The sequence below is a fragment of the Cherax quadricarinatus genome, chromosome 88, assembly GCF_038502225.1.
Source record: "Cherax quadricarinatus isolate ZL_2023a chromosome 88, ASM3850222v1, whole genome shotgun sequence".
Lineage (NCBI taxonomy): Eukaryota > Metazoa > Arthropoda > Malacostraca > Decapoda > Parastacidae > Cherax > Cherax quadricarinatus.
Window position 1 is genome coordinate 16188900 of NC_091379.1, and position 27864 is coordinate 16216763.

The following is a 27864-nucleotide window of genomic DNA, read 5'->3' on the forward strand; positions in this document are numbered from 1 at the left end:
ATACAGCATTGGCATTAGGAGGACAGGTTACATAAACACATATTTACTCTCTCAGGACATGTATACTTCCAAGATACACAGCTGGTATAATTACTATACAATAAACTTGATTCAAAGTGTTACACAAACTCAAAGTAAATTTTATACAAACGGAAATCCATTTTTCAAAGATCTAAAAGTACCTCTTCAACACTACATATCTTAACTTCTCGCACAGCTGCTATCTCTATTCTTCACAAAATAGGTCTTAACCATCTTCCTTGCCATAAGACAAGTCTTTTCCTGTGACAACAACTACACAAGAGGTTCCGAAATTACAGATGGACTGTGTTAATGGTTTCCTACCTTACAAACCAGTTGTTTGTATTGAAAGAAACAGTACACAGGTTGGCTCTGTTTAACTCATTCGTGCTGCAGCTCAGCACTTGTCAAAATTTTACTGGTTGAAGGCTTTAAAGTCCAGATCTATATATCTTGGGAACCTCCTGTATTCAGATACAGGAACTATTCCTTGGCTTATGTATTGAGACAATTCAAGAATAGAGATTTATAACTTGCATCTGGGGGGTGTCACATGGACCTGCTTTGCATGGGTCAGTAGGCCTGCTGCAGTGTTCCTTTTTATGTTCTTATTTCAGTGCAAGATAATATCCCATGATGAAGACTATCCAAACATTAAGCCTAATCTTCTCTCCCAAAATTTCATTATTACACATGCATGTATTCAAATAAGCAATTTAAGTAACAAATTCAAGATATGATAGAGAACACTTTTCCCATGCAGACTGTTCATTAACTTCAGCAAGTGTAACTGGGAATTTACAATGTATGAGAGGAGAGAAATCTTTGCGTATAATTGAAATAATCTAATAGCTACATTCTGGCTACTTTAATAAGTCCTGTATATATATTTTACAAACTGTTATTTTGATTACATAAGCCTATAAGAATCAAAGAGAATGGAAACATGAAATACATAACACTAAATATTACATTATCAACACTGACTTAAAATTAGTACAGTGTTTAGAACAAATCTGTAAACTCTAAAATCTTAAGCCTTAAGACTATCTATATAATTTACATATATGCCACAAAATATATAAGCTATCTAAATATATCAATATTTTATATGCAAGAGGCACTGGTTGATCTTGTGGGCAAACAGCAAAGGATTTCATACCCAAGACTAGTTTATCGCTACTTCTGCCACTTTGAGAGGTAAATGTAGAGAGAAGTGTGCAATCATCATTTAGGCTACTGCTACTACCTGCTGCCATTGAGTTTCTGAACCTGGGTATGCCGCAGAGAAGACGTTTGGAGAGAAAGACAAAATTTGTACATGGCATTGATTATTTCCATTTACAATTGCTCAATGTGACAATTTTTTTTACCCAAATGCTATCTAAGGCCACTAGATTACCTTAATATTAACATCCTGATATGCACAAACAAAGAATGATCTTTAGTATAATAATATAGCTATACTCATTTGGTTTCAATTGCATCATGCCTTCGGTAGTTATTCTTCTGTCCAAGATAAAGTACACATGACACAGCAACAAATCTAAAAGTTCCACTGCCAAAAAAAAAAAAAAAAAAAGAACCACATTTCTCGTGGATGTAATCCACCAGCAAGACTTGACAGGTACTACTACACAGCAAGCCTACTCTCCTTGCTGAATAAATGGTTTACAAAACCAACAACTTGATAAATGAGACACTTGTGCAACATCTGGGTAACTTTATTCTGGAAATGTTTTGCCAGCCAGTGGCTTCTTCAGTCCATTGCAGAGAAAGGTGGAAAATGAGGAAGATTTTGAGGTAATCGGTCCCTCAGCCTGGAGTCAATATGTTCAGTCCATCAATGGACTGAACCCATCAACTCCAGGCTGAGGGACTGATTACATCAAACTCTTCATCTTTCACTTTTCTCTGCACTGGACTGAAGCCACTGGCTGGCAAAACATTTATGGGATAAAGATACCTAAATGCTGCACAAGTGCTTCATTCATCTACTCTTCTTTACCATACTCTTGGCTTCTTGCTCACAGTATTACCCATGCAATACAGTATGAAGGCATGCACAGTGTGCACACAGGGATAAATCATGCATAACACCACCTCCCTGAGAGGGCATTATCATCTGCCTGGTGGTGCTAGCCATGTGACAAACACTGAGTGCTAGATGCTCTCTCTCAATGGTAATTAACCTCAAATAAAGGAATAAGAAGTTGAATTTAGATGTCCTTAACAGAATGTAATAAGCCTGTGCCAGATAATTTTCCTTGCAACATTACATTCTCTCAGAGTACACCTCCATATGATATAATGTAATGCACTTATTCATTTTACTTGTGAATCAAGTGTAAAAACAAAATTGTAATTAAGAAGTAGTGATGGCGACAATGTTATGAATAAATATTATTTTTTTTTTTGAGTTTAAGAGCACCATTTTGCCATCACACTTGTTATAAACTTTATTTTAACATAATTAGCATCAATATTTAAAGTGTTATCTACATGACTTATAGTTCAAATTAATGTACCATATGAGTAGATGGCAACACAGGAGTATCAAAAACCAACTTCTCTAGGAATTTTGGTAATAGAAAATATGATACCCACGTATCAGTAAATCCTGATTAAATTCAAATATGTAAACATCAAAATTATCATTAGTAATATTTACTTGCCTTGGTTTAATATGCAGAAAAATCCATATTCTGTTTATCTCTGAAGAGACAGATCAGATACAGCTCCTCCTTCCACTTAATATTACAAAAAATCTTATCCTGTATATTTGGTCCACATCAAGTACAACAATTAACTCGTTATGGATTATAAAAGTGTTTCTCAATGCATAAACTACATAAAAAAAGGCAGATAACTAGCAAATTTAAATAAAAATTACCTTTATTTTTCTCTGTGAATTAATATTAACTCCCAATAGTTACTAAATATGAACCGAAATCCAGCATTAATGCTGCTCAACACACACTTCACTCACCTCAACATCAAAACCCACTCCTGGCATGCATCTCTGTAACATTTCACTGTCACCTAAAAAGAAAACCCCAGCTGTTATAAAGGCCACATTTCCATTGTCCCTAGAGAGGTAACTAACACCATCTGATCAACTTGTTGCTATGGCTGGGTCATCAACAGTCTACTGCTGCTCAACAAGACAATAGCTACTGCACCCAAGGTGTTGCGCAAGTCTTGTCTCTCACACTACACTGACATTCAGTATGATAATCAAGTTATATTTCTAAACCAACTGTTAGCCAAGATCAACAAACTCAGGCAACATTAACAAAAATATGGCATAGTATCTTAGATACACCTCAAATGCCAAAAGTGAGATTACACCAAGCTAGGTAAATTTATTAGAGAGGCCTCTTATATGACCCCTATATCATCCAAAAAAATGTGAAAACTTTGGTCCTTCCATTAATTTTTGAGAGATATGTACAATAATTCTGCTGTCACCTTATTACCGATGTTAGCAGTGTTTATAGCATCAGTTTAAGAACATAAACGTCTAGCTATCCTCCTGCAAACCTCAATCAAAAATGGCTTGGAAATCAATATATTTCAGGAGGAAAATACTGAAAGAATATCCAATACCATCATACTACCATGATATTTTGTTACCTTGTTAGTTCCCTAACAATGGAAACAATCAAGAGTTCCGGTCCATCCGGTGGATTGAAATACAAGACCTCTCTGCTAATTTAAATCCATCCTCAGTAACATTCTATCTCCCGTTGGCTGCGGCGTCTTTGGCTGCCTGTCTCCGCTTTTGTACCTGTCGTTGGTGTTCTCTCTGCAGGTCGTCTTCAGTCAGGTCTAGCCGCTGCATCTGAAATGCAAAACAACCAGTTAATTACAAAACTAAGACATAATTTATTTCTGTGACTATCATAGTAAAAGAAGGTCTCATTTTATGGCATACTGCTTTTCAGCCTTCCATTAATTCGACGGTTTTCAATTATATTCGGCATGTGTCCCGCTTTTTTGACATTTTTTTTTTTTTAGCCTGATGTACTCAACAGCTGAATCACGGAAGGGGGTTGGTACCATTTTACTGTCAGTGACTTCAGTCTGTTTACAGAATCTGTGTGCTCTGCATCTCTGTATTCTGGCAATTTTCCAAAGTTTCAAATTCAACATTCACTACATATAAGCTAAGGACGGAAATATTTTAAGGTAGTAAATAACGTGTGTGTACTGTACATTCATTTAACTTTCATATCTTTTTTTTTAGGCCTAGCTCTATAACGCACTTAATATATGATAATGTAAATGTGTTATCAGGCTTTTATATGCATTTGAAAGTGAAAAAAGAATATGTTTAACTTTTTAGCAATTTTTGCTTTTTGACAGCAGTTGAGAACCTAACCTGCTATGTAAGTGGTGCCTTCCTGCAGATGCAATATTTCTCTAGAAGCAAAATCCATGTTATACCTCAAAGCTGGTTGACTATGATACATGAATGTGTTACATGAAAACAGTTTGTGATTACAGTATTGTGCAAGTGTAGCCAAATAACCTCACTTCTTTCTTCCTCTGAATCAATTTCTTTGAAGACACATTTTGTTATTAATATGACCACAGTAACATGCATGTACTTTACCTTTTATTCTCTCTGAAAAATCTATTGATTTTTTTTCTTTGAGTTCATGCATCATATTTGTAACTGTACTTGATAAATAATAATATTCTGTATTCATTTATTGGATCTAACCTATATGGGTCATGAAAAATTGTGGGTAGGGGAGTGCGAGGGTAGAGATGTGTGAGGGTAGGGGAGTGCAAGGGTAGGGGTGTGTGAGAGTAGAGGTGTGTGAGGGTAGGGGTGTGTGAGGGTAGAGGTGTGTGAGGGTAGGGGTGTGTGAGGGTAGGGGTGTGTGAGGGTTGGGGTGTGAGGGCTGGGGTGTGCAAGGATTGGGGTGTGTGAGAGTAGAGGTGTGTGAGGGTAGGGGTGTGTGAGGGTAGCAGAGTGCAAGGGTAGAGGTGTGTGAGGGTAGGGGTGTGCAAGAGTTGGGGTGTGCAAGAGTTGGGGTGTGCAAGGGTTGGGGTGTGTGAGGGGTAGGGATGTACAAGGGTAGGGGTGTATGAGGGTAGCAGTGCACGAGGGTAGGGGTGTACAAGGGTAGGGGTGTACGAGGATAGGGGTGTGCGAGGGTAGGGATGCACAAGGGTTGGGGTGTGCAAGGGTTGGGGTTTGGGAGGGTAGGGGTGTACGAGGGTAGGGGTGTACGAGGGTAGGGGTGTACGAGGGTAGGGGTGTACGAGGGTAGGGGTGTACGAGGGTAGGGGTGTACGAGGGTAGGGGTGTACGAGGGTAGGGGTGTATGATGGTAGGCGTATACAAACAGCAGGGGTATGCAAATGGTAGGGGTTAGTGTGCTGACATCACTGTTCACATAACCTTCAAAACTGCATCATTTTCATCACTTTAGAGTGTAGGTACTGTGCTTTCTGCCTCCAGGACTCAAGTCTGGCTTACCTTTTTCTTTTTGTTTAACATATTTATAGATGGGGTTGTAAAAGAAGTAAATGCTAGGGTGCTGGGGAGAGGGGTAGGATTAAATTATAGGAAATCAAATACAAAATGGGAGTTGACACAGTTACTTTTTTGCTGATGATACTGTGCTTTTAGGAGATTCTAAAGAAAAGTTGCAAAGGTTAGTGGCTGAGTTTGGGAGGGTGTAAAGGTAGAAAGTTGAAAGTGAACATAGATAAGAGTAAGGTGATGAGGGTATCAAACAATTTAGATAGAGAAAAATTGCATCTCACATTGGAGGGAGGGAGTATGGAAGAAGTGAATGTGTTCAGATATTTGGGAGTTGACTTGTCTCGGATGGGTTTATGAAGGATGAGGTTAACCATAGAATTGATGAAGGAAAAAAGGTGAGTGGTGCACTGAGGTAACCGTGGAGACAAAAAAACATTACCTGTGGAGGCAAAGAAGAATGTACAAGAGTATAGTGGTACCAACACACCCATATAGGGTGTGAAGCATGGGTTGTAAATGCTGCAGTGAGGAGGAGGTTGGAGGCAGTGGAGATGTCGGGTCTATGGACAATGTGTGGTGTAAATATTATGCAGAGAATTCGTAGTGTGGAAACTAGGAGGTGTGGAGTTACTAAAAGTATTAGTCAGAGGGTCAGAGAGGGGTTGTTGAGGTGGTTTGGTCATTTAGAGAGAATGGAACAAAGTAAATCTGTAGGGGAAGGAAGGTGGGGTAGGGGTCATCCCTGAAAAGACTGGAAGGAAGGGGTAAAGGAGGTTTTGTAGGGAAGGGGCTTGGACTTCCAGCAAGCGTGTGTGAGCATGTTAGATAGAAGTGAATGAAGATGAATAGTTTTAGGGACCTGACGAGCTGTTGGAGTGTGAGCAGGGTAATATTTTGTGAAGGGATTCAGGGAAACCGATTAGCCGTACTTGAATCCTGGAAATGGGAAGTACAATGCTTGCACTTTAAAGGAGGGATTTGGGATATTGGCAGTTTGGAAGGATGTCTAAATTGTTGTATCTGAGAACCTTTGCAAAAACAGTGATTATGTATGAGTGATGGTGAAAATGTTGAATGATGAAAGTTTTTTTCTTTCTTTTTGGGTCACCCTGCCTCGGTGGGAAACGACCAGTTTGTTGAAAGAAGAAGAAACAGAAATATTACTTTACTCTCCAGGTCATAAAAACACATAGAATCATATTTGTTTTTTTTTTTTTTTTTTTTCAACAAGTCGGCCGTCTCCCACCGAGGCAGGGTGACCCAAAAAAGAAAGAAAATCCCCAAAAAGAAAATACTTTCATCATCATTCAACACTTTCACCACACTCGCACATTATCACTGTTTTTGCAGAGGTGCTCAGAATACAACAGTCTAGAAGCATAAACATATAAAGATACACAACATATCCCTCCAAACTGCCAATATCCCAAACCCCTCCTTTAAAGTGCAGGCATTGTACTTCCCATTTCCAGGACTCAAGTCCGACTATATGAAAATAACCGGTTTCCCTGAATCCCTTCACTAAATATTACCCTGCTCACACTCCAACAGATCGTCAGGTCCCAAGTACCATTCGTCTCCATTCACTCCTATCTAACACGCTCACGCACGCTTGCTGGAAGTCCAAGCCCCTTGTAACTACATATAACCAAATTACTGATGAGATAATACCAAATTTTTTTTACAATACGTACTAAGTATTAGGCTGGTACCAACATCAAAATTACCTGATATTCACCAACACTGGTATCATTACCATCAAAATTACATGATACTCATCAATACTGGTCTCAATACCATGAAAACTGACCAATACCCACTGATTCCATTACTTAGTTTCAGGCTGATACTAGTACCATCAAAATTAGCCAATACCAAAACCAAAACTTGGGCACACCCCTAAACCGAATTAAAAAAATAACGAATGCAGTACCTATTGCAACAATTCAATATAAATTTACATACTGGGAACTTAGTTGCTGGTCTAATAACTGTAGCTTAACCCTTAAACGGTCCAAACAGATCGATGTTCAAATTCGTAGTGCCACAAAAGTAGATCTACATTTTTTTTACATACTTTCAGATGTTGAAAAAACGTATATATACGTTTGGACCGTTTAAGGGTTAATACAGGTACTCCTCAACTTACAATGGAGTTACAGTCCAACAAACCCATCATATGTTGAAAAATGACATGAGTCAAATACGGATACATGTACACCTACCATCCGACTTACGACCGAGTTCGGTTCTGAGAAACCGGTCATAAGTCGAAATGGTCGTAAGTCGAACTTTACTACTGAATATCAACAAAACATTTTTGTAATGACTATTTTATTGTTTTATTTTGGTATTTCATGTTTTACTTTACTTTTTATGTTGTTAGTACTGTATTTTATACTGTAAGGTTTAGGATAAACACTGTGTACAACACAAATAGTTGTTTATTTCCCAGAAATTTGGCATAAAAAACACGGTCGTAAGTCGAGTGGTCGTAAGTCGAGCAGGTCGTAAGTCGGATGGTAGGTGTATATGATAAATAAACAAATAACTACTGTCACTGAATAAGTAAATAAAGAAAGAATTACTGTAGCTAATTAAATGCCAGAATAGAAAAGTAAATAAATGAATACAAGTTACAGACATGTTGCTTTCATGCTGGGTAATTATCTTAAGTTTCATCTATAAAATACAGTGGACCCCCGCTTAACGATCACCTCCGAATGCGACCAATTATGTAAGTGTATTTATGTAAGTGCGTTTGTACGTGTATGTTTGGGGGTCTGAAATGGACTAATCTACTTCACAATATTCCTTATGGGAAAAAATTCGGTCAGTACTGGCACCTGAACATACTACTGGAATGAAAAAAGTTCGTTAACCGGGGGTCCACTGTAATTGCTTTTGCACCATCATAAAGTGGTAAGCAGAGCCATCATAAGTCAAGAAGCACCTTATATAATACAATGCATTATCCTTTCTTACCTGAAATAGCAAAAATCCTTCAGCCATAACACCATGGTCAATGTTGCGAAGAGCTTGAAGGGTCTCGTACATGCCCGGGCATCGCTTGAGCACCTGTGATCGCAGCCCATACTTCAGCAGGACCAACCCAACACGAAATAATACTTTCACACCTAGAAGTAACAGATGCCTTCAGTTACCTAGTATATATAACCAGTTACTGGTTAATGTATTTCCATTCCCAGGTCAGTATGAAGGTGGGTTATATTATTAATGTTACTACAATGTGATTACGATTTTTTTCATTACAGTAAGTAAACTCTAGACATCCTCAGCACTGTAGTTTTGCTGGCTAATAATATTTGTTGTAACCGTATGCAAAATTGGTTGGTACGTATGTAAAATTGGTTGGTATAAATCTTTGAGTACTGTATATAAAAATAAACTGGTTCATAAAATTTATTAATGCATCAAAAATTGTTAGTTCATCAAATTTGTTGCTTTCTTGAAAGTACATGATAATGACCACCAATATCCTGTTAATGTTATTAAGTCATTTTCAATAATAACAAACATTTTTACTTTTTTTTTTTTAACCACACTGGTTGTACCCCACCAAGGTGACCAAAAAAGATAAACACATTCACCATAAATCATTCAACTGCTACCTTGCCAGATGTTCAAAGACATCACAATTCAAGTGACCTTTGGAAGTGCAGCATCCCCATCCATCCATGAGAGTGCAAACCCTGTACTTCCCAATGCCAGAATTCAAGTTCGGCTAACATTAATGCTAACTTATATACTGTAGTACATAGAAAAGTGCATTACAAAGCCAGGTTTCAATTACTGTGAGTAATGAATCTTGTGAGGTGGTCACATTATTCGAATTCACGCTATTCAAATTATATATGTAATATTTGTGCATGATTTGAAGAGTTTCGGGGGAACCAACACTAATTAATTTCATACTAAATCAAAATTTACACTAATTGGAACCTGACTGTACTAAAATAAAAAAAAGTTATTTAAAAATATTTGGTAAACCCAGACAAGTATGTAAAGCATCACAGTGTTGTGACCAAAAAGAGTGTTGAGACAAGTTATGTCAGAATTTCTTTCTTGACTGAACTGACATTGTACAACCACTGAGAACACCAGTTTCTTGAGATTTCAGCTATTTAGTTTATTATCTATGCACAACTCATGCAAATAAAGTTAAACAATAGAATCTGCATGATTCATAACCCAGTTTTGTGGGATACTGATTAGCTATGTTAGTAAATTAGCAAATTTGCACCTACAAAGCTGACCAGTGACTCAATTAACTCTAAAGTACATCATCTTTTCATAAGATGCCTCATCTATTACAAAATGAAGTCATTCAAAAGAGACATACTTAAGTTATTTGGAAAAAAATATCTTACCATATTAAAAATAAAATTAGCAAGCTGGCCCCCTACACACTGCAATAACAATCCCAACCCAGAATATACCAATGTTAAAAGTTTGAATCCTATCAGAAGCTTTTTCTAGTTATTCCAAAGAAACCAAAATAAAGAAATAGCTTTATACAAATACAGTGGACCCCCGGTTAACGATATTTTTTCACTCCATAAGTATGTTCAGGTGCCAGTACTGACCGAATTTATTCCCATAAGGAATATTGTGAAGTAGATTAGTCCATTTCAGACCACCAAACATACACATACAAACGCACTTACATAAATACACTTACATAATTGGTCGCATTTGGAGGTAATCGTCATGCGGGGGTCCACTATACAGGCTTATTTCAACATGATACATTGTTTATACAGAAATAAGTAACATATGGGCGCATGTTGGAAGCCCATGGCTATACAGAGCATTTTGGACAAGCTTAAGCTTAACTTGAGAGTACAAGAGCATATCATTGTACAGCGGAACCCTGGTTTTCGTCTGGTCCAAATATCGTACAATTTGGATTTCAGCAACTTTTTTCGGCGAATTTTCACCCCGGGTTTCGTACATCCACTCAGAAATCGTCTGTAACAGATGCGTTCACCCGCCCGGGACACCGCCACTCACACGTACCTGACTCAGTCTGCCTGTCACTCGTTCAATGAACAATACAGTGGACCCTCGACCAATGACAGCATCGTATAACGTTAAATCCAACTAGCGATACATTTTAACGCAAAAATTTTGTCTCAACTAGCGCTAAAAAACTCGACCAATGTGATTTGTTCCGTTCGAGACGCGTCCACGTGTGGCCTGTACAGTGTTTACAAGCCAGCCACCGCGGTCGCATCCAAACATACAATCGGAACATTTCATATTATCACAGCGTTTTTAGTGATTGCACCTGCAAAATAAGTCACAATGGGCCCCAAGAAAGCTTCTAGTGCCACCCCTGTGATAACAAGGGTGAGAATTAGTATGGAAATTAAGAAAGATTTTGAAGGGTTTGGGGCTAACCCTGAGATGCCTATGCCAGTTGTGGAATCCATTGTGCCTAGTTCAAAGATTAAGGAAATGTGTGCAAAGTGGGTTGAACTGCAAACCTTTATAGATGAAAATCACCCTAACACAGCTATTGCAAGCCGTGCTGGTGACTATTACAATGACAATGTTGTGGCCCATTTTAGACAAATCGTAAAGAAACGGGAGGTACAGAGCTCTATGGACAGATATGTTGTGCGACAGAGGTCCAGGGACTCTCAAGCTGGTCCTAGTGGCATTAAAAGAAGGGAAGTAACCCCGGAAAAGGACTTGACACCTCAAGTCCTAATGGAAGGGGATTCCCCTTCTAAACACTAACACCATCCACACTCTCCCCTCCTCCCATCCCATCAATCATCACCAGATCTTCAATAAAGGTAAGTGTCATGTAACTGTACATGTCTTCTTCAGTTTGTGTGCATTAAAATTAATATTTCATGTGGTAAAAATTTTTTTTTTTTCAATACTTTGGGGTGTCAGGAACGGATTAATTTGATTTCCATTATTTATGGGGAAAATTAACTCGACTAACGATAATTTCAACTAACGATGAGCTCTCAAGAACGGATTAATATCGTTGGTCGAGGGTCCGCTGTACTCCGCACATTCATCCAATGTTTTTGGTGCTTGTTTATTGAGTGCGACTGTGAAATAAGCCACCATGGGGCCAAAGAAAGTTCAGAGTGCCAGTCTTTTGGTAAAGAAGGTGAGAAACACAATAGAATTACTGGCACTAAAATAACATTTTCTCTGTTCATCAGTCACGTCTCCAGGCCCCTGTTACAATACTCTTGCTTTCTATTTTGAATTTTTATTCACACAAAAAAGAGATTTACTGTTATGCAGACTACTGCAATATTGTAATAATTGTATATATGAAGTCAGAAGAAGAGAATGAAGGGAATGTATGAAAGTATAGCAGTACGAACACTCTTATATGGGTGTGAAGCTTGGGTTGTGAATGCAGCAGCGAGGAGGCGATTGGAGGCAGTGGAGATGTCCGGTCTAAGGGCAATGTGTGGTGTAAATATTATGCAGAAAATTCGGAGTGTGGAAATTAGAAGAAGGTGTGGAGTTAATGAAAGTATTAGTCAGAGGGCTGAAGAGGGGTTGTTGAGGTGGTTTGGTCATTTAGAGAGAATGGATCAAAGTAGAATGACATGGAGAGCGTATAAATCTGTAGGGGAAGGAAGGCGGAGTAGGGGTCGTCCTCGAAAAGGTTGGAGGGAGGGGGTAAAGGAGGTTTTGTGGGCGAGGGGTCTGGACTTCCAGCAAGCGTGCGTGAGCGTGTTAGATAGGAGTGAATGGAGACGAATGGTATTTGGGACCTGACGATCTGTTGGAGTGTGAGCAGGGTAATATTTAGTGAAGGGATTCAGGGAAACCGGTTATTTTTATATAGCCGGACTTGAGTCCTGGAAATGGGAAGTACAATGCCTGCACTCTAAAGGAGGGGTTCGGGATATTGGCAGTTTGGAAGGATATGTTGTGTATTATTTTTTTATTTATTATCACACTGGCCGATTCCCACCAAGGCAGGGTGGCCCGAAAAAGAAAAACTTTCACCATCATTCACTCCATCACTGTCTTGCCAGAAGTGTGCTTTACACTACAGTTTTTAAACTGCAACATTAACACCCCTCCTTCAGAGTGCAGGCACTGTACTTCCCATCTCCAGGACTCAAGTTCAGCCTGCCGGTTTCCCTGAACCCCTTCATAAATGTTACTTTGCTCACACTCCAACAGCACGTCAAGTATTAAAAACCATTTGTCTCCATTCACTCCTATCAAACACGCTCACGCATGCCTGCTGGAAGTCCAAGCCCCTCGCACACAAAACCTCCTTTACCCCCTCCCTCCAACCTTTCCTAGGCCGACCCCTACCCCGCCTTCCTTCCACTACAGACTGATACGCTCTTGAAGTCACTCTGTTTCACTCCATTCTCTCCACATGTCCGAACCACCTCAACAACCCTTCCTCAGCCCTCTGGACAACAGTTTTGGTAATCCCGCACCTCCTCCTAACTTCCAAACTACGAATTCTCTGCATTATATTCACACCACACATTACCCTCAGACATGACATCTCCACTGCCTCCAGCCTTCTCCTCACTGCAACATTCATCACCCATGCTTCACACCCATATAAGAGCGTTGGTAAAACTATACTCTCATACATTCCCCTCTTTGCCTCCAAGGACAAAGTTCTTTGTCTCCACAGACTCCTAAGTGCACCACTCACCCTTTTCCCCTCATCAATTCTATGATTCACCTCATCTTTCATAGACCCATCAGCTGACACGTCCACTCCCAAATATCTGAATACATTCACCTCCTCCATACTCTCTCCCTCCAATCTGATATCCAATCTTTCATCACCTAATCTTTTTGTTATCCTCATAACCTTACTCTTTCCTGTATTCACTTTTAATTTTCTTCTTTTGCACACCCTACCAAATTCATCCACCAATCTCTGCAACTTTTCTTCAGAATCTCCCAAGAGCATGGTGTCATCAGCAAAGAGCAACTGTGACAACTCCCACTTTATGTGTGATTCTTTATCTTTTAACTCCACGCCTCTTGCCAAGACCCTCGTATTTACTTCTCTTACTACCCCATCTATAAATATATTAAACAACCACGGTGACATCACACATCCTTGTCTAAGGCCTACTTTTACTGGGAAATAATCTCCCTCTTTCCTACATACTCTAACTTGAGCCTCACTATCCTCGTAAAAACTCTTCACTGCTTTCAGTAACCTACCTCCTACACCATACACCTGCAACATCTGCCACATTGCCCCCCTATCCACCCTGTCATACGCCTTTTCCAAATCCATAAATGCCACAAAGACCTCTTTAGCCTTATCTAAATACTGTTCACTTATATGTTTCACTGTAAACACCTGGTCCGTGAAACATATAAGTGAACAGTATTTAGATAAGGCTAAAGAGGTCTTTGTGGCATTTATGAATTTGGAAAAGGCGAATGACAGGGTGGATAGGGGGGCAATGTTGTGTATCTTTATAGGTATATGCTTCTAAGCTGTTGTGTTCTGAGCACCTCTGCAAAAACAGTGATTATGTGTGAGTGTGCTGAAAGTGTTGAATTTTTATTTATTTATTTATTTATAATTTGAGCACACATACAGAGGTACAAAAAAATACAGATAAGAGCAGCATGCCAAAGCCACTTATACTATGCATAGCATTACGGGCTGGCTTAAAATTAACTTAAGATTAACTAAGCAATGATGAAATCAGTGAAAAACATTAATGTAAACAGATTACTATAAAGCACAAATGAGTATTACAAAGACAGGTCATATGGTTGCATGCATTGTTGTAAATTCAGTAGAATTTAGTATTCTGTTAGGTAGTGTATTTAAAAAATAATAAAGTTAGATTGGGTTTTAGGTTTAACATTTATGTGATATAATTGTGAGAAACATTTAAGATATACAATTTATAAGGTTCAGTTATTCAGTATTTATTTGGTTTTGGGTGAGTAAGTGATCTTTGAGAAGAGACTTGAATTTATAAACAGGTAGTGTTTCTTTTATATTTACAGGTAATGAATTCCAGATTTTAGGGCCTTTTATGTGCATTGAGTTTTTGCATAGCGTGAGATGGACACGAGGAATATCAAAGAGTGATCTGTGCCTTGTGTTATGGTCATGTGTTCTGTTGAGGTTGGCAAGGAGATGTTTGAGGGGAGGGTTAATATCAGAGTTGAGTGTTCTATGTATGTAATAGGTGCAGTAATAGGTATGGATGTTTTGTATGGTGAGTAGGTTGAGTGTATTGAATATTGGTGGAGTGTGCTGCCTGTAGTGAGAATTTGTTATCATTCTAACTGCAGCCTTTTGTTGGGTAATTAGTGGTCTGAGATGGTTACTTGTTGTTGAGCCCCATGCACAAATTCCATAGGTGAGATAGGGGTAAATAAGAGAGTGATATAGGGCCAGGAGGGCTGACTGTGGAGCATAGTACCGTATCTTCGATAGTATGCCTACAGTCTTGGAAATTTTCTTAGAAATTTGTTGTATATGTGTATGAAATTTGAGTCTATTATCAAGGTGGATTCCTAAGAATTTTCCCTCTGTTAGCTTTGTGATAGGTGATCCGTTTATCATTATGTTAAGAGGGACATCTGTAGCTCTGTTACCAAACTGAATGAAGTAGGTTTTGTCAATGTTTAGTGTAAGTTTGTTAGTACTCATCCAGGTAGATATTTTCTGTAATTCGGTATTTACAGTATTGGCTAGCGTGACTGGGCTCGGGTGGGAGAAGACGTATGTTGTGTCATCAGCAAATAGTGTGGGTTTGAGTAATTGCGAAGCATTTGGTAGGTCATTTATGTATAGGAGAAAGAGAAGAGGGCCAAGGACACTTCCCTGTGGGACACCAACTGTAATTGGTTGTGCAGAAGAGTTTGCCCCATTTGCGTACACATATTGGCTTCTGTTGCTGAGGTATGACTTGAGGTAGTTGAGGGAGTGCCCTCTTATACCATAGTGTGACAATTTTACGTGGAGCAAGTCATGGTCAACTGTATCAAAAGCTTTACATAAGTCAATGAAGATCCCCAGTGGGACTTCTTTTTTCTCTATTGCAGTGTATATATGTTCTAGCATGTGTATAATAGCATCATTAGTATTTTTATTAGGCCTGAATCCAAATTGGCAGGGGTTGAGTATGTTTTTGGAGATAAGGTAGGAGTAGATTCGTTTATGAATTAATTTTTCGAAGATTTTTGAGAGAGGGTGTAAGTTGGATATTGGCCTATAGTTATTCAACTCTGTTTGGTCTCCTCCTTTGTGGATCGGGGTGACCCTTGCTATTTTGAGTACTGTAGGGAAGGTGGAGGATTCAATGGATTTGTTAAAGAGTGTTGCAATGATTGGTGATAGCACTTGTGACACTTTTTTGTATATAAAGGGTGGTAAGGTATTTAAATCTCCTGCCTTGTTTTTTAGTGCGTTGATAATAAGGGAGACTTCGTATGGGTTAGTCGGAGCTAGGAACAGTGTGTTCGGGTAGTTGCCGGTGAGGTAGTCATTTGGTGGGGTATCTGAGCTTGGGATTTTATTGGCAAGGTTTTGTCCTATAGTGGAGAAGAAATCATTGAGTCTGTTTGCTGTTTCTGTTGGTGGGAGTTGGGGTTCATCTGATTTTGCTAATTTTATTTCGCTATTTCGTGATATCTTTTTTGTTCCCAGAATTTCTGATAGGGTTTTCCAGGTCTTTTTTATATCACCTCGTAAGTTGGATAATCTGTTCTCATAATACAATTTTTTTGCCCTTATCAGGCTGGTTAGGATTGACGAGTAACGTTTTGTTTGGTCTCTGGTTATGTGACCCATTCTGTACTGTTTTTCATATTGGTGTTTTGTATTTATGGATTTGAGAATGCTGGGTGTTAGCCAGGGACTGTTCAGTCTCTTAGCTGTCATCTGCTTAGTTTTTTTAGGGCAGTGCTTGTTATAGAGGTATTGGGTCTTTTTTAGAAAATTATTAATACATTCATCAATATCTGTATTGATTTCTAGCTCAGTGTGCCAGTCAATGTTTGCTACTGCTGTTGTGAAGTTATTAATGGCTGCCTCATTGTGAAGTCTGAAGGTGACTTTAGTAGTGTCTTGGGGTAATTTACCAAGAGTTGTTATGAGGAAAGTAGGGTAGTGGTCTGTGGTATTATCTGTAATTATGCCTGATTTTAAAGGGGATATGGTGTTGGTCCAGATGTGGTCAAGTAGGGAAACACTAGTCTCTGTAACTCTTGTAGGTTTTGTTACTGTTGGTAGCAACATACAGTTACTCATTGTGTTTGTGAATTCAGTAATGTGTGGGTCCTGGTCTTGCAGGAGATTTATATTGAAGTCACCTGAGAGTAGTAAGTGATCTTTGTTCATGCGTGCATCAGTTATCATACTTCCTAGGTTTTGACTAAATTGGCTAATGTTTGACTGTGGAACTCTGTAGATGTTTATCAATGTGAGAGGTTTTTGTAGGTATTTGGATTTGAATTTGGCTATTATATATTCCCCATGTTCATCTCTTGTGCAAGTATTAGTGATACATTCTAGTTGGTCTGAGTAGTATATGGCTGTGCCACCCCCTTGTTGGTCTGGCCTACAGTTGTGTATGGCTGTGTAACCAGGAATGGCATAGACATCTGTACTATCAGGCTTTAGCCAGGTTTCAGTTAGTGTAATGATGGACATATTGGCATGTAAGGAATTTAGTAATGCTATGAGGTCATCGTAATGCTTGCTTAAAGATCTGATATTGTAGTTAAAGATAGTTATGTTGTTGTTGGCACTGAGAAGTGCCTTTGATTGTTCTGCAGTGTAGTAATTACAGTAACTGTTTGATTCATTTAAGTCATTAAATAAGAGGTTGGTATCAGGATCAATGCTTGTAATCATAAGATTTGTAGTGAATCTATAGGTAGAATTAAGTATAAAACAGAGTAAATAGTCTTAAGCTAAAAAAAATAGCACCTGAATTATTTAACAAATGTAAAATAATGAGCTAAGGTAGTTTTTTTTTTTTTTAAGCTAAAATAAAGGAGACAATATAAAAGGGACTAGTACAAATAAAGTGATGATCAAATAATGGAGCTTGGGAATATGATAGTAGGTAGTACTATAAAATAAATGAGTTTGGGAATATAATGGCAAAATTGTGAACTTGTTCTACTTTAGCACCTGAGAATAGCACCTTGATTATTTTAACAATTGTGAATGTATAAACTAGGGTAGTTATATAAAGCTAAAATAAAGGAGAAAATATATAAGGGACTAAAATTAAGTAATGGTAAACAAAGTTAAATGGACAGATGGTCACTATGAAATAATATTGGTTTAGGAGTAAGATCTGATTTGTAATATTAGATAAATTGAGCAGTTTATTGCACAATAAAAGTAAAAAAAAATGAGGTAGTTGGTACTAGCTAGCAAAAGATAGTTTTGGTACTTGCAAAAAAGTAATTGGAATATACACTAATTGCATACACAATGAAAAGTGACTACAAAACAAGTAGTGATAAAATTAAATGGACAGGTAAGAAAAATGAATATTATTAATTTGGAGTAAGATTTGACTTGTAATTTAAAATTATGAGCAATTAATAGCAGTAAGAAAGAAGTATAGAGTATTGGAGGTAGTTGGCATTAGCTAGTGATGAAAAATAATAAAAATAATAATGTACAATATAATAGTAACGTACACTATATGCACCACACGTATATATGTATTAAGGGCACTTATCTAATCTGTTACAGAAATGTCAGCTTTTCTAAGGAAGGTAGAGAAATCATGTTCATTTGAGATGGTATATTGTTGTCCTGTTGATGTTTTCCTTACTAGTATTTTCCCATCTCGCATGAAACACTGATGTATTTTGTTTTCCTGTTTAAGTTTTCTCAGCCTGAACAGAAGGTTTTGACGTTTTTTTGTTAGACACTCATTTATGTACACTCCATTTTTCATTGTAATTGCTGATTTAATTAGGTCCTTTCTTTTATCGTATGAATGAAGTCTGATCATTATACTGTGTTTACTTCCTGGTTTTCCTAGCAAACGTGTTTCTTTGATTTCATTGTTTTGCACGATGACTTGTACGTGGTTCTGTATTATCCTGACAGCAGTTTCTTTGCACTGTGCTTGTGTTATGTCACTAGGAATGTGTGGACTGTTTATTATAACTGCACCAGACAACTTATCTTGTTCAGTTTTGTCGTCTTGGAAATCAAGGTATTCATTTAGTCGAGTGTGCATGTTCTGATTCCAGTCCTTGATTGCTTCTTCAACCTTCATATTTATTGTTGTTATTTGCTCAGTGTGACTGGCTATAGCTGCTTTTAGAGTATTTTCTGTGTCAACACTTCCCGATGTAATCTTCTCTTCAAGGTTTTGGATCTTATTCTCGAGGTTGGTTATCTTGGAATCTCGTCGCTCGAGTGCTGCTTTGATATCTTTGATTTCATTTTCTAGAGCAACGATGTAGTCCTTGATATTGTCAGGAATAATCATACCTGAGTTATCATGGATGAATCCTTTGAAGGGAGTGGAGTTGGAGGGGGAGTCAGCCATGTTTGTTGTTGTTGTTGTTGTTCCCTGGGTGGCGGCGGTGAGGGGGGTTGATGATACACTGGCGTCCTGCTGGGTAGACAAGTTGAGTTCTAGGGTCCTTGCTGTTATTCTTTTATTACTGGTGTTGTTTCTTCTGCGATATCCTTTCATAGTATCACTGAAGTAGATACTGTGTAGCAATGGAGGAGAAGGCTTGTTTTCTCGGAGCTTGGGTTAAGTGGTTGTCTGGCAGCGGAGGCAGTGTTTGGGTTAGCAGGGCTGTCTTCCTTAGATCTTCTAATTTTGTCAAGATTTGGGTTACATTCTTAGTATTCTTGGGTCATGTTGTGGTCTACGTGGGTTCATGGGTGAATGATGATGAAAGTATTTTCTTTCTTTTTTGGGTCACCCTGCCTCGGTGGGAGACAGCCGACTTGTTAAAAAAAAAAAAAAAAAATGACGTCAGCCCATTCATGACCGTGTATTAGAATGGCTAGTTGAACATTTATTGGACATGGGCAAAAATCAAACATTCCTGATACTTTGAGCTCCATTTCATGATCCTTTTCATAGTAAAACCAATCAAAATCACTTCTATAATATGGTTTCCATTCTATCAAATGCAATCAAGAAAACAAGAATACAACCATAAATACTATAAGAAAATACACCTCAGAGTCAGTGTTTTAATCCAAAAACACATCGGAGTTTTTTTTTCTAATTATGCACTGCATGCTGCAGGATTTTTTTTATATTGCGCACACTGACCACACAGACCCATTCTCTCATGTGTGGGCCTACCTGCTTTCTCCTGCTTGATTTGAAGGCGCTAGAATTTTTGAGTATATATACGTCAAACACACTGGCTCGTAAGACGTGTATATATGACTGAATCAGTCAAAGGGTTAATGAGATGCCAGAAACAGAGCTCTCTGGACAGATTTTTTGTGCAACAGGGGTACAGTGACTCTCAAGCTGGTCCTAGTGCCAGTAAAAGCCTACCAGCTTTCTTCCACCAGATTTCAAGGTGCTAGAATTTTGGCGTATAAATATGGGACCGACACTGGCTCTCAAGCTGTACATATATGGGACCGACCCTGAAAGGGCTAAAGATTGAAAGTTTTCAGAAGAGGCACACTCAAATAATTTTAAGAGAGAAACTCACACAGGCAAAATGTTCTGGTAATAAAAATGGCCAAGTGTTGCAAATGTATCATATTTATTAACCCATAAATTAAGAGATGAAACTAAAGGTCATTTCAGTTGACTCTGGACCAGTCTCTCTCAACTTAATAACTCTCCGTAATAGACAAAAATATTACCTAGTTTGATCACCAATGTGTGGATAAGTTGTAATTAGTAAAGATTGTGAAGAGGAGAGGATCATGTTGTGACTTACCTTCACAGAAGAACATGTCCCACACTCTAAGAACTGAGGACCAGGGTAGAGTTCGTGAGAAGAGGCACATGAACCATTCTGTCATGTACAGCACTGGCTCAATTTTATGCTTCTTCTGCAACAAACAAGAAAAAAATTACTTTGACAAAATCCAACTAGAGTCATAAAATCTAGCAGCTCACATAACTATACCAGTTACAGTAATAATGTGCCATCTCTGAGGAGACGCCACCTGTAATTTTATTATTCTCTAAAACTGACAAACTCTACATACCACAGATCTTAAAAGACCCTCTAATTAGCCCATTTCTTGTAAGCTATTTACTAAACATCTGATAATGTTACATTTGTTAATGTTTCAAGGGATCATCGTCCTTGCAGCTCAGTCTCAAGACCAAGCTTCCTAAGTTGAAAAGCAAATACCACAGGACTAAAAACCCTTAAGAAATACAGAAAAAATGTATACTTCATTTAAATATGAATGGAAGACGTTTATACAAATCGTCCTTTCTCTCAACACACTGGCCATATCCCACTGAGGCAGGGTGGCCCAAAAGAAAAAACAATAGTTTCTCCTTTTACATTTAGTAATACAGTGGACCCCCGCATAACGATTACCTCCAAATGCGACCAATTATGTAAGTGTATTTATGTAAGTGCGTTTGTACGTGTATGTTTGGGGGTCTGAAATGGACTAATCTACTTCACAATATTCCTTATGGGAATAAATTCGGTCAGTACTGGCACCTGAACATACTTCTGGAGTGAAAAAATATCGTTAACCGGGGGTCCACTGTATATACAGGAGAAGGAGTTACTAGCCTTGCTCCCGGCATTTTTGTTGCATCTTACGGCACACATAGGTGACGGAGGAAGAATTCTGTTCCACTTCCCCATGGAGATAAGAGGAAATAAACAAGAACAAGAGCTAGTAAGAAAATAGAAGAAAACCCATAGGGGTGTGTAAATATATGCTTGTACATGCATATGTAGTGTGACCTAAGTGTAAGTAGAAGTAGCAAGATGTACCTGAAATCTTGCATGTTTCTGAGACAGAAAAAAGACACCAGTAATCCTACCATCATGTAAAACAATTACAGGCTTCTGTTTTACACCCACTTGGCAGGATGGTAGTACCTCCCTGGGCAACTGCTGTCTACGAACCTACTACCTAGGTTTTATACAAATATCCGCCCCCAAAAAAGTTGTAATCTCCTAAATATAGGAATATGTTCCAAGATCTGCAAATACAGTATTTTACCCAAAATGGTATTAAAATTCAATAAACAAGAACAATGCTATGACACAAAATGTCCACCATTCCACATGACTGGAATGAGGCGAGTTAAGTCGCATGAATGTCAAAATGAACTTGACAATTAAAACCACACAAACTGCATAGGTTTTTTGGGCTCAGGAAGAGAAAAAGAATGGAAAATAATGGTTGGAATATATCACCACCTTGAAGCAATGTTGGAATGGAAACACTCGGGGTTCTTATCCACTGAATATAAAGAACCTCATACAATATCTAACCCTTTAACCCGTAAATGGTCCAAACGTATGTATACGTTTTTTCAACATTTGAAAGTATGTAAAAAAGTAGATCTTCTTTTTGTTTTTTTACATTTGAAAATGTGTAAAAAAACTTTGATCTACTGTTTTTTTTGTTATATTTGAAAATATGTAAGAGGGAGGTGAAAGTGTATAAACTAAGGGAGGAGGAAGTTCAGGTGAGATATAAGCGATTATTGGCAGAAAGGTGGGCTAGTGCAAAGATGAGTAGTGGGGGGGTTGAAGAGGGTTGGAATAGTTTTAAAAATGCAGTATTAGAATGTGGGGCAGAAGTTTGTGGTTATAGGAGGGTGGGGGCAGGAGGAAAGAGGAGTGATTGGTGGAATGATGAAGTAAAGGGTGTGATAAAAGAGAAAAAGGTAGCTTATGAGAGGTTTTTACAAAGCAGAAGTGTTATAAGAAGAGCAGAGTATATGGAGAGTAAAAGAAAGGTAAAGAGAGTGGTGAGAGAGTGCAAAAGGAGAGCAGATGATAGAGTGGGAGAGGCACTGTCAAGAAATTTTAATGAAAATAAGAAAAAATTTTGGAGTGAGTTAAACAAGTTAAGAAAGCCTAGGGAAAATATGGATTTGTCAGTTAAAAACAGAGTAGGGGAGTTAGTAGATGGGGAGATGGAGGTATTAGGTAGATGGCGAGAATATTTTGAGGAACTTTTAAATGTTAAGGAAGAAACAGAGGCAGTAATTTCATGCACTTGTCAGGGAGGTATACCATCTTTTAGGAGTGAAGAAGAGCAGAATGTAAGTGTGGGGGAGGTACGTGAGGCATTACGTAAAACGAAAGGGGGTAAAGCAGCTGGAACTGATGGGATCATGACAGAAATGTTAAAAGCAGGGGGGGATATAGTGTTGGAGTGGTTGGTACTTTTGTTTAATAAATGTATGAAAGAGGGGAAGGTACCTAGGGATTGGCAGAGAGCATGCATAGTCCCTTTATATAAAGGGAAAGGGGACAAAAGAGACTGTAAAAATTATAGAGGAATAAGCTTACTGAGTATACCAGGAAAAGTGTACGGTAGGGTTATAATTGAAAGAATTAGAGGTAAGACAGAATGTAGGATTGCGGATGAGCAAGGACGTTTCAGAGTGGGTAGGGGATGTGTAGATCAAGTGTTTACATTGAAGCATATATGTGAACAGTATTTAGAAAAAGGTAGGGAAGTTTTAATTGCATTTATGGATTTAGAAAAGGCATATGATAGAGTGGATAGAGGAGCAATGTGGCAGATGTTGCAAGTATATGGAATAGGTGGTAAGTTATTAAATGCTGTAAAGAGTTTTTATGAGGATAGTGAGGCTCAGGTTAGGGTGTGTAGAAGAGAGGGAGACTACTTCCCGGTAAAAGTAGGTCTTAGACAGGGATGTGTAATGTCACCATGGTTGTTTAATATATTTATAGATGGGGTTGTAAAGGAAGTAAATGCTAGGGTGTTCGGGAGAGGGGTGGGATTAAATTTTGGGGAATCAAATTCAAAATGGGAATTGACACAGTTACTTTTTGCTGATGATACTGTGCTTATGGGAGATTCTAAAGAAAAATTGCAAAGGTTAGTGGATGAGTTTGGGAATGTGTGTAAAGGTAGAAAGTTGAAAGTGAACATAGAAAAGAGTAAGGTGATGAGGGTATCAAATGATTTAGATAAAGAAAAATTGGATATCAAATTGGGGAGGAGGAGTATGGAAGAAGTGAATGTTTTCAGATACTTGGGAGTTGACGTGTTGGCGGATGGATTTATGAAGGATGAGGTTAATCATAGAATTGATGAGGGAAAAAAGGTGAGTGGTGCGTTGAGGTATATGTGGAGTCAAAAAACGTTATCTATGGAGGCAAAGAAGGGAATGTATGAAAGTATAGTAGTACCAACACTCTTATATGGGTGTGAAGCTTGGGTGGTAAATGCAGCAGCGAGGAGACGGTTGGAGGCAGTGGAGATGTCCTGTTTAAGGGCAATGTGTGGTGTAAATATTATGCAGAAAATTCAGAGTGTGGAAATTAGGAAAAGGTGTGGAGTTAATAAAAGTATTAGTCAGAGGGCAGAAGAGGGGTTGTTGAGGTGGTTTGGTCATTTAGAGAGAATGGATCAAAGTAGAATGACATGGAAAGCATATAAATCTATATGGGAAGGAAGGTGGGGTAGGGGTCGTCCTCGAAAGGGTTGGAGAGAGGGGGTAAAGGAGGTTTTGTGGGCAAGGGGCTCGGACTTCCAGCAAGCGTGCGTGAGCATGTTAGATAGGAGTGAATGGAGACGAATGGTACTTGGGACCTGACGATCTGTTGGAGTGTGAGCAGGGTAATATTTAGTGAAGGTATTCAGATTCATATATTACTAAATGGGAGAAACCGGTTATTTTCATATAGTCGGACTTGAGTCCTGGAAATGGGAAGTACAATGCCTGCACTTTAAAGGAGGGGTTTGGGATATTGGCAGTTTGGAGGGATATGTTGTGTATCTTTATATGTGTATGCTTCTAAACTGTTGTATTCTGAGCACCTCTGCAAAAACAGTGATAATGTGCGAGTGTGGTGAAAGTGTTGAATGATGATGAAAGTATTTTCTTTTTGGGGATTTTCTTTCTTTTTTGGGTCACCCTGCCTCGGTGGGAGACGGCCAACTTGTTGAAAAAAAAAAAAAAAATGTAAAAAAAATGTAGATCTACTTTTGTAGTACTACACATGTGAACGTAGATCTGCTTGGACCGTTTACGGGTTAAATGTCCAGACCCCCAATCTGAAACTTGTCCATAATGTCCAAAAATTTTCAAAAAAAAAAAAATTATTTTTTCTTATGAAATAGTAGAGAATCTTTTTTCTGAAGGTAATAAAACAAACGGTACGAAAATTGATGGAAAAATTTATGAAATTATGCTTTCACAAATTTTGCTGCACCAGCAACATTTATGCAACAGTGATTTTTGCCCACTACTCTGTGCCAGTCAACGAAACTCTTAGCTATTTCACTAGCATGTCTTTCATTTTATCGACTGAGCACAACAAATGACCCAATCAACTATTTCAACTACCCAATAAAGTGATCAGAAATTGGTAATTTGGCCAATTTCACACAAATTTTAGAATATTCCTATTTCAAAATAGGGTTTAGAATAAATAATACTGGCATTCCTGGCTCTAAAATAACATTTCCTCTGTTCATTAGTTACATTCACAGGCTTTACACATGAATTCCATTTTTATTTTGATTCACACAGAATTTTTATTCACGCAAAAAATAAAAATTTACTGTTATGCATTATTGTAATAATTGTATAAATAATATAAGTGCATTTGTGAATGCATATCAGACCCACCAGTTGACGTGTACCAGACGTATGACGTGATTTGTTTATTTTCAAACATCGGCAAAAATCAAACATTTTCACTAATTTGAGCTCAATTTCAAGCTATTTTCAGTTCCAAAACCAATCAAAATCATTGCTACTTCTATAATATATCTTCCATTCTATCAAATGATACCAAGAAACCCAGAATCCAACCATAAAAACCACATGAAAACACACTGCAAAGTCGCTGTTTTAAACCAAAAACATGATCTCTTGTTTTTCTCTCATTATGCACTGCATGCTGCAGGATTTTTTATATGATGCACACTTATCACACAGACTCATTTTTCATATCTAGGCCATAAGCTAAGCTCATGGCTCTGTCAGTGCTATGGCACTGACCGTGACCTCAAAGCCGTAGTACTATGGCACAGTCAGCTAAAGGGCTAAGGAAGGTAGGGGGAGAAGCCAATCTCTCTGACCACAGACACACTGAGGTCACAGTCCAGGAGAATAGCTAGCATCCAACACCAAATGAAACAGGAAGCCTTGCATTATTAGCAAAGAGCTTTTCCTCTCCCTCTTTTCTCTGTCAAGACTTCAGCATAAGCTGGATTGTCAAGTAGATGCCAAACCCAAAACATATAGTACAGTCCTAGCTCCTCACAGCAGAAATCCGGGGAAATCTCACCAGACTCAACATTGAAGTGTATAAGTGGATGACGGGCATAAACAAGGGAGACATTAATAAAGTACTGAGGGTGTCGAACCAGGTAAGAACCAGGAATAATGGATTTAAGTTGGATAAATTTAGATTTAGAAAGGACATAGGTAAGTACTGGTTTTCTAACAGAGTTGTAGATGCGTGGAACAGTCTTCCCAGTGGGGTGATAGAGGTTAGGACCTTGGGTAGCTTTAAGAAGAGACTGGACAAATATATGAGTGGGAGGGGCTGGGTTTGATTGGTGTCAAGGGGTACGGGAGTTATTTCTTGAGTAGCTTTAGGTAGATGTCGTTTTGATAAGGACCTGCCTCGTATGGGCCAGTAGGCCTTCTGCAGTGTTCCTACATTATGTTCTTATGTTCTTAAATGCTTTCAAAAGTGAAAGTATGGACTTATCACAAGCAAAGCTGTATCCTAGGTGATGAATAGGATCGAGGAAGTCCCACAAGGAAGAGGTACCCTAGGAGCCCATCTGGTAACCATTCTCCAGAATGAAATGGCACAAGGCCACATATGGGTGAAACATGGTCCACTGATCTATCCTTAGGCATGGTGGGAGCATTTAATTTTAGTCTCTATATATGAAAGGTCCATGTCAGTCCCCAGACAAAGATCATTCCCAAAAATGTAACATGGTGGTCATAATGATGAACCACACAATAGAGTATCACATAGGAGCAGGTTGTCAAACTATGTAAAATAAACAGCTACCATCTTCCAAGTGGAAAACTGGTTAGAAGAAACCCACTCCACAGTGCTGTCTACTGCCACTGGATGCTCATGACTGGCCACTCCAGGAGTAGATGCTGAGCGGTACACTGTAAGACTGTCCACACACAAGGAGACAACAATACACCATACATGGCTATAGTAAACATCTGATGCTCAAAATACTGCCTTGTGGAACCCCCTTTTTCCAGGAAAAACTGTAGGAACAACAAACCAACCCTAACTTTGAACATAGAAAGAAGGAGCACTGAGGCAGGCCTACTGGACCATGCCATGATCTGTTACTCAGAAACTGGTGGAGAAATCAAAAGACTGCCCTACAATCCCTGAGCCTGGACACAATACAGACTGCAAAACCTTCACATTATTTCTAGATTTTCTCCAGGTTGAAGAAGACTGGCAAAGTATGAAGACATCTAGCAAATTTCATCTGGACGTCAGAAACAAACCAAACCAAAGAATAAGTCACTGGCCAGAACTTGCAAAAGCCATTGACACTGATGAGATGTAGTTAAATAACAAAAAGGCACAATACCGTGACTGGAACGATACACAAATAACCCGCACATAAAAGACAGAGAGGAGCAGGACGGCCCTCTCACGTGCTAAACGCAATTTCTTCTCTCCCAAACTCTCTACTCATGGGAACTCTTCTATCCTCTGCCTTCCCTACATTTCCGGTCTTTCTAATCTCAACAATTCTCTCCGTCCCTTAGACATCAAGCTTACCTTCCGCCAGACTAACACTCTTCGCACTAATCTCGTTCATACCTCTCCTCCCTCTACAGATGTTCCTGGTGTCTACTCTATTTCTTGCTCCTCCTGTCCTCTTCAATACTTTGGAGAAACTGGTCGATCTCTTTCTGACAGACTTAGAGAGCACAAAAATAGTGTTAGGCTTGCCGACACTAACAATGCTCTTTTCTGTCACGTCAGAGATCATAGCCATCCTATTGACTGGTCTTCTGCTAAAACTGTCTTCCCTACTTCCAACTCGAACAGTCGCCGTTTAGTTGAATCCTCTCTTATACACAACTTTCCTTGTATGAACCTTAGCCCTGGCTTCGTCTCTGTAGATGCCTTCCTCTCCCACTACATTGTAAAAT

The 27864-nt window shown here is 38.7% G+C and overlaps 1 protein-coding gene across 2 annotated transcripts in view; it reads right to left on the reverse strand.

Annotated features, from left to right (window-relative positions):
- Nucleotides 1–2428: 2428 nt before the first annotated feature.
- LOC128698623 (TBC1 domain family member 10A) overlaps nt 2429–27864 on the reverse strand; it is a 283668-nt gene continuing 258232 nt past the window's right edge. For both annotated transcript variants that reach the window (XM_070104006.1, XM_053790966.2), the window contains exons 7-9: nt 20453–20567; nt 8510–8661; nt 2429–3865 (exon numbers count right to left, since the gene is read on the reverse strand). In XM_070104006.1, coding sequence (XP_069960107.1) covers nt 3761–3865; nt 8510–8661; nt 20453–20567 — 372 coding nt within the window. In that variant the 3' untranslated portion in view covers nt 2429–3760. The remainder of the gene's footprint in view (nt 3866–8509; nt 8662–20452; nt 20568–27864) is intronic.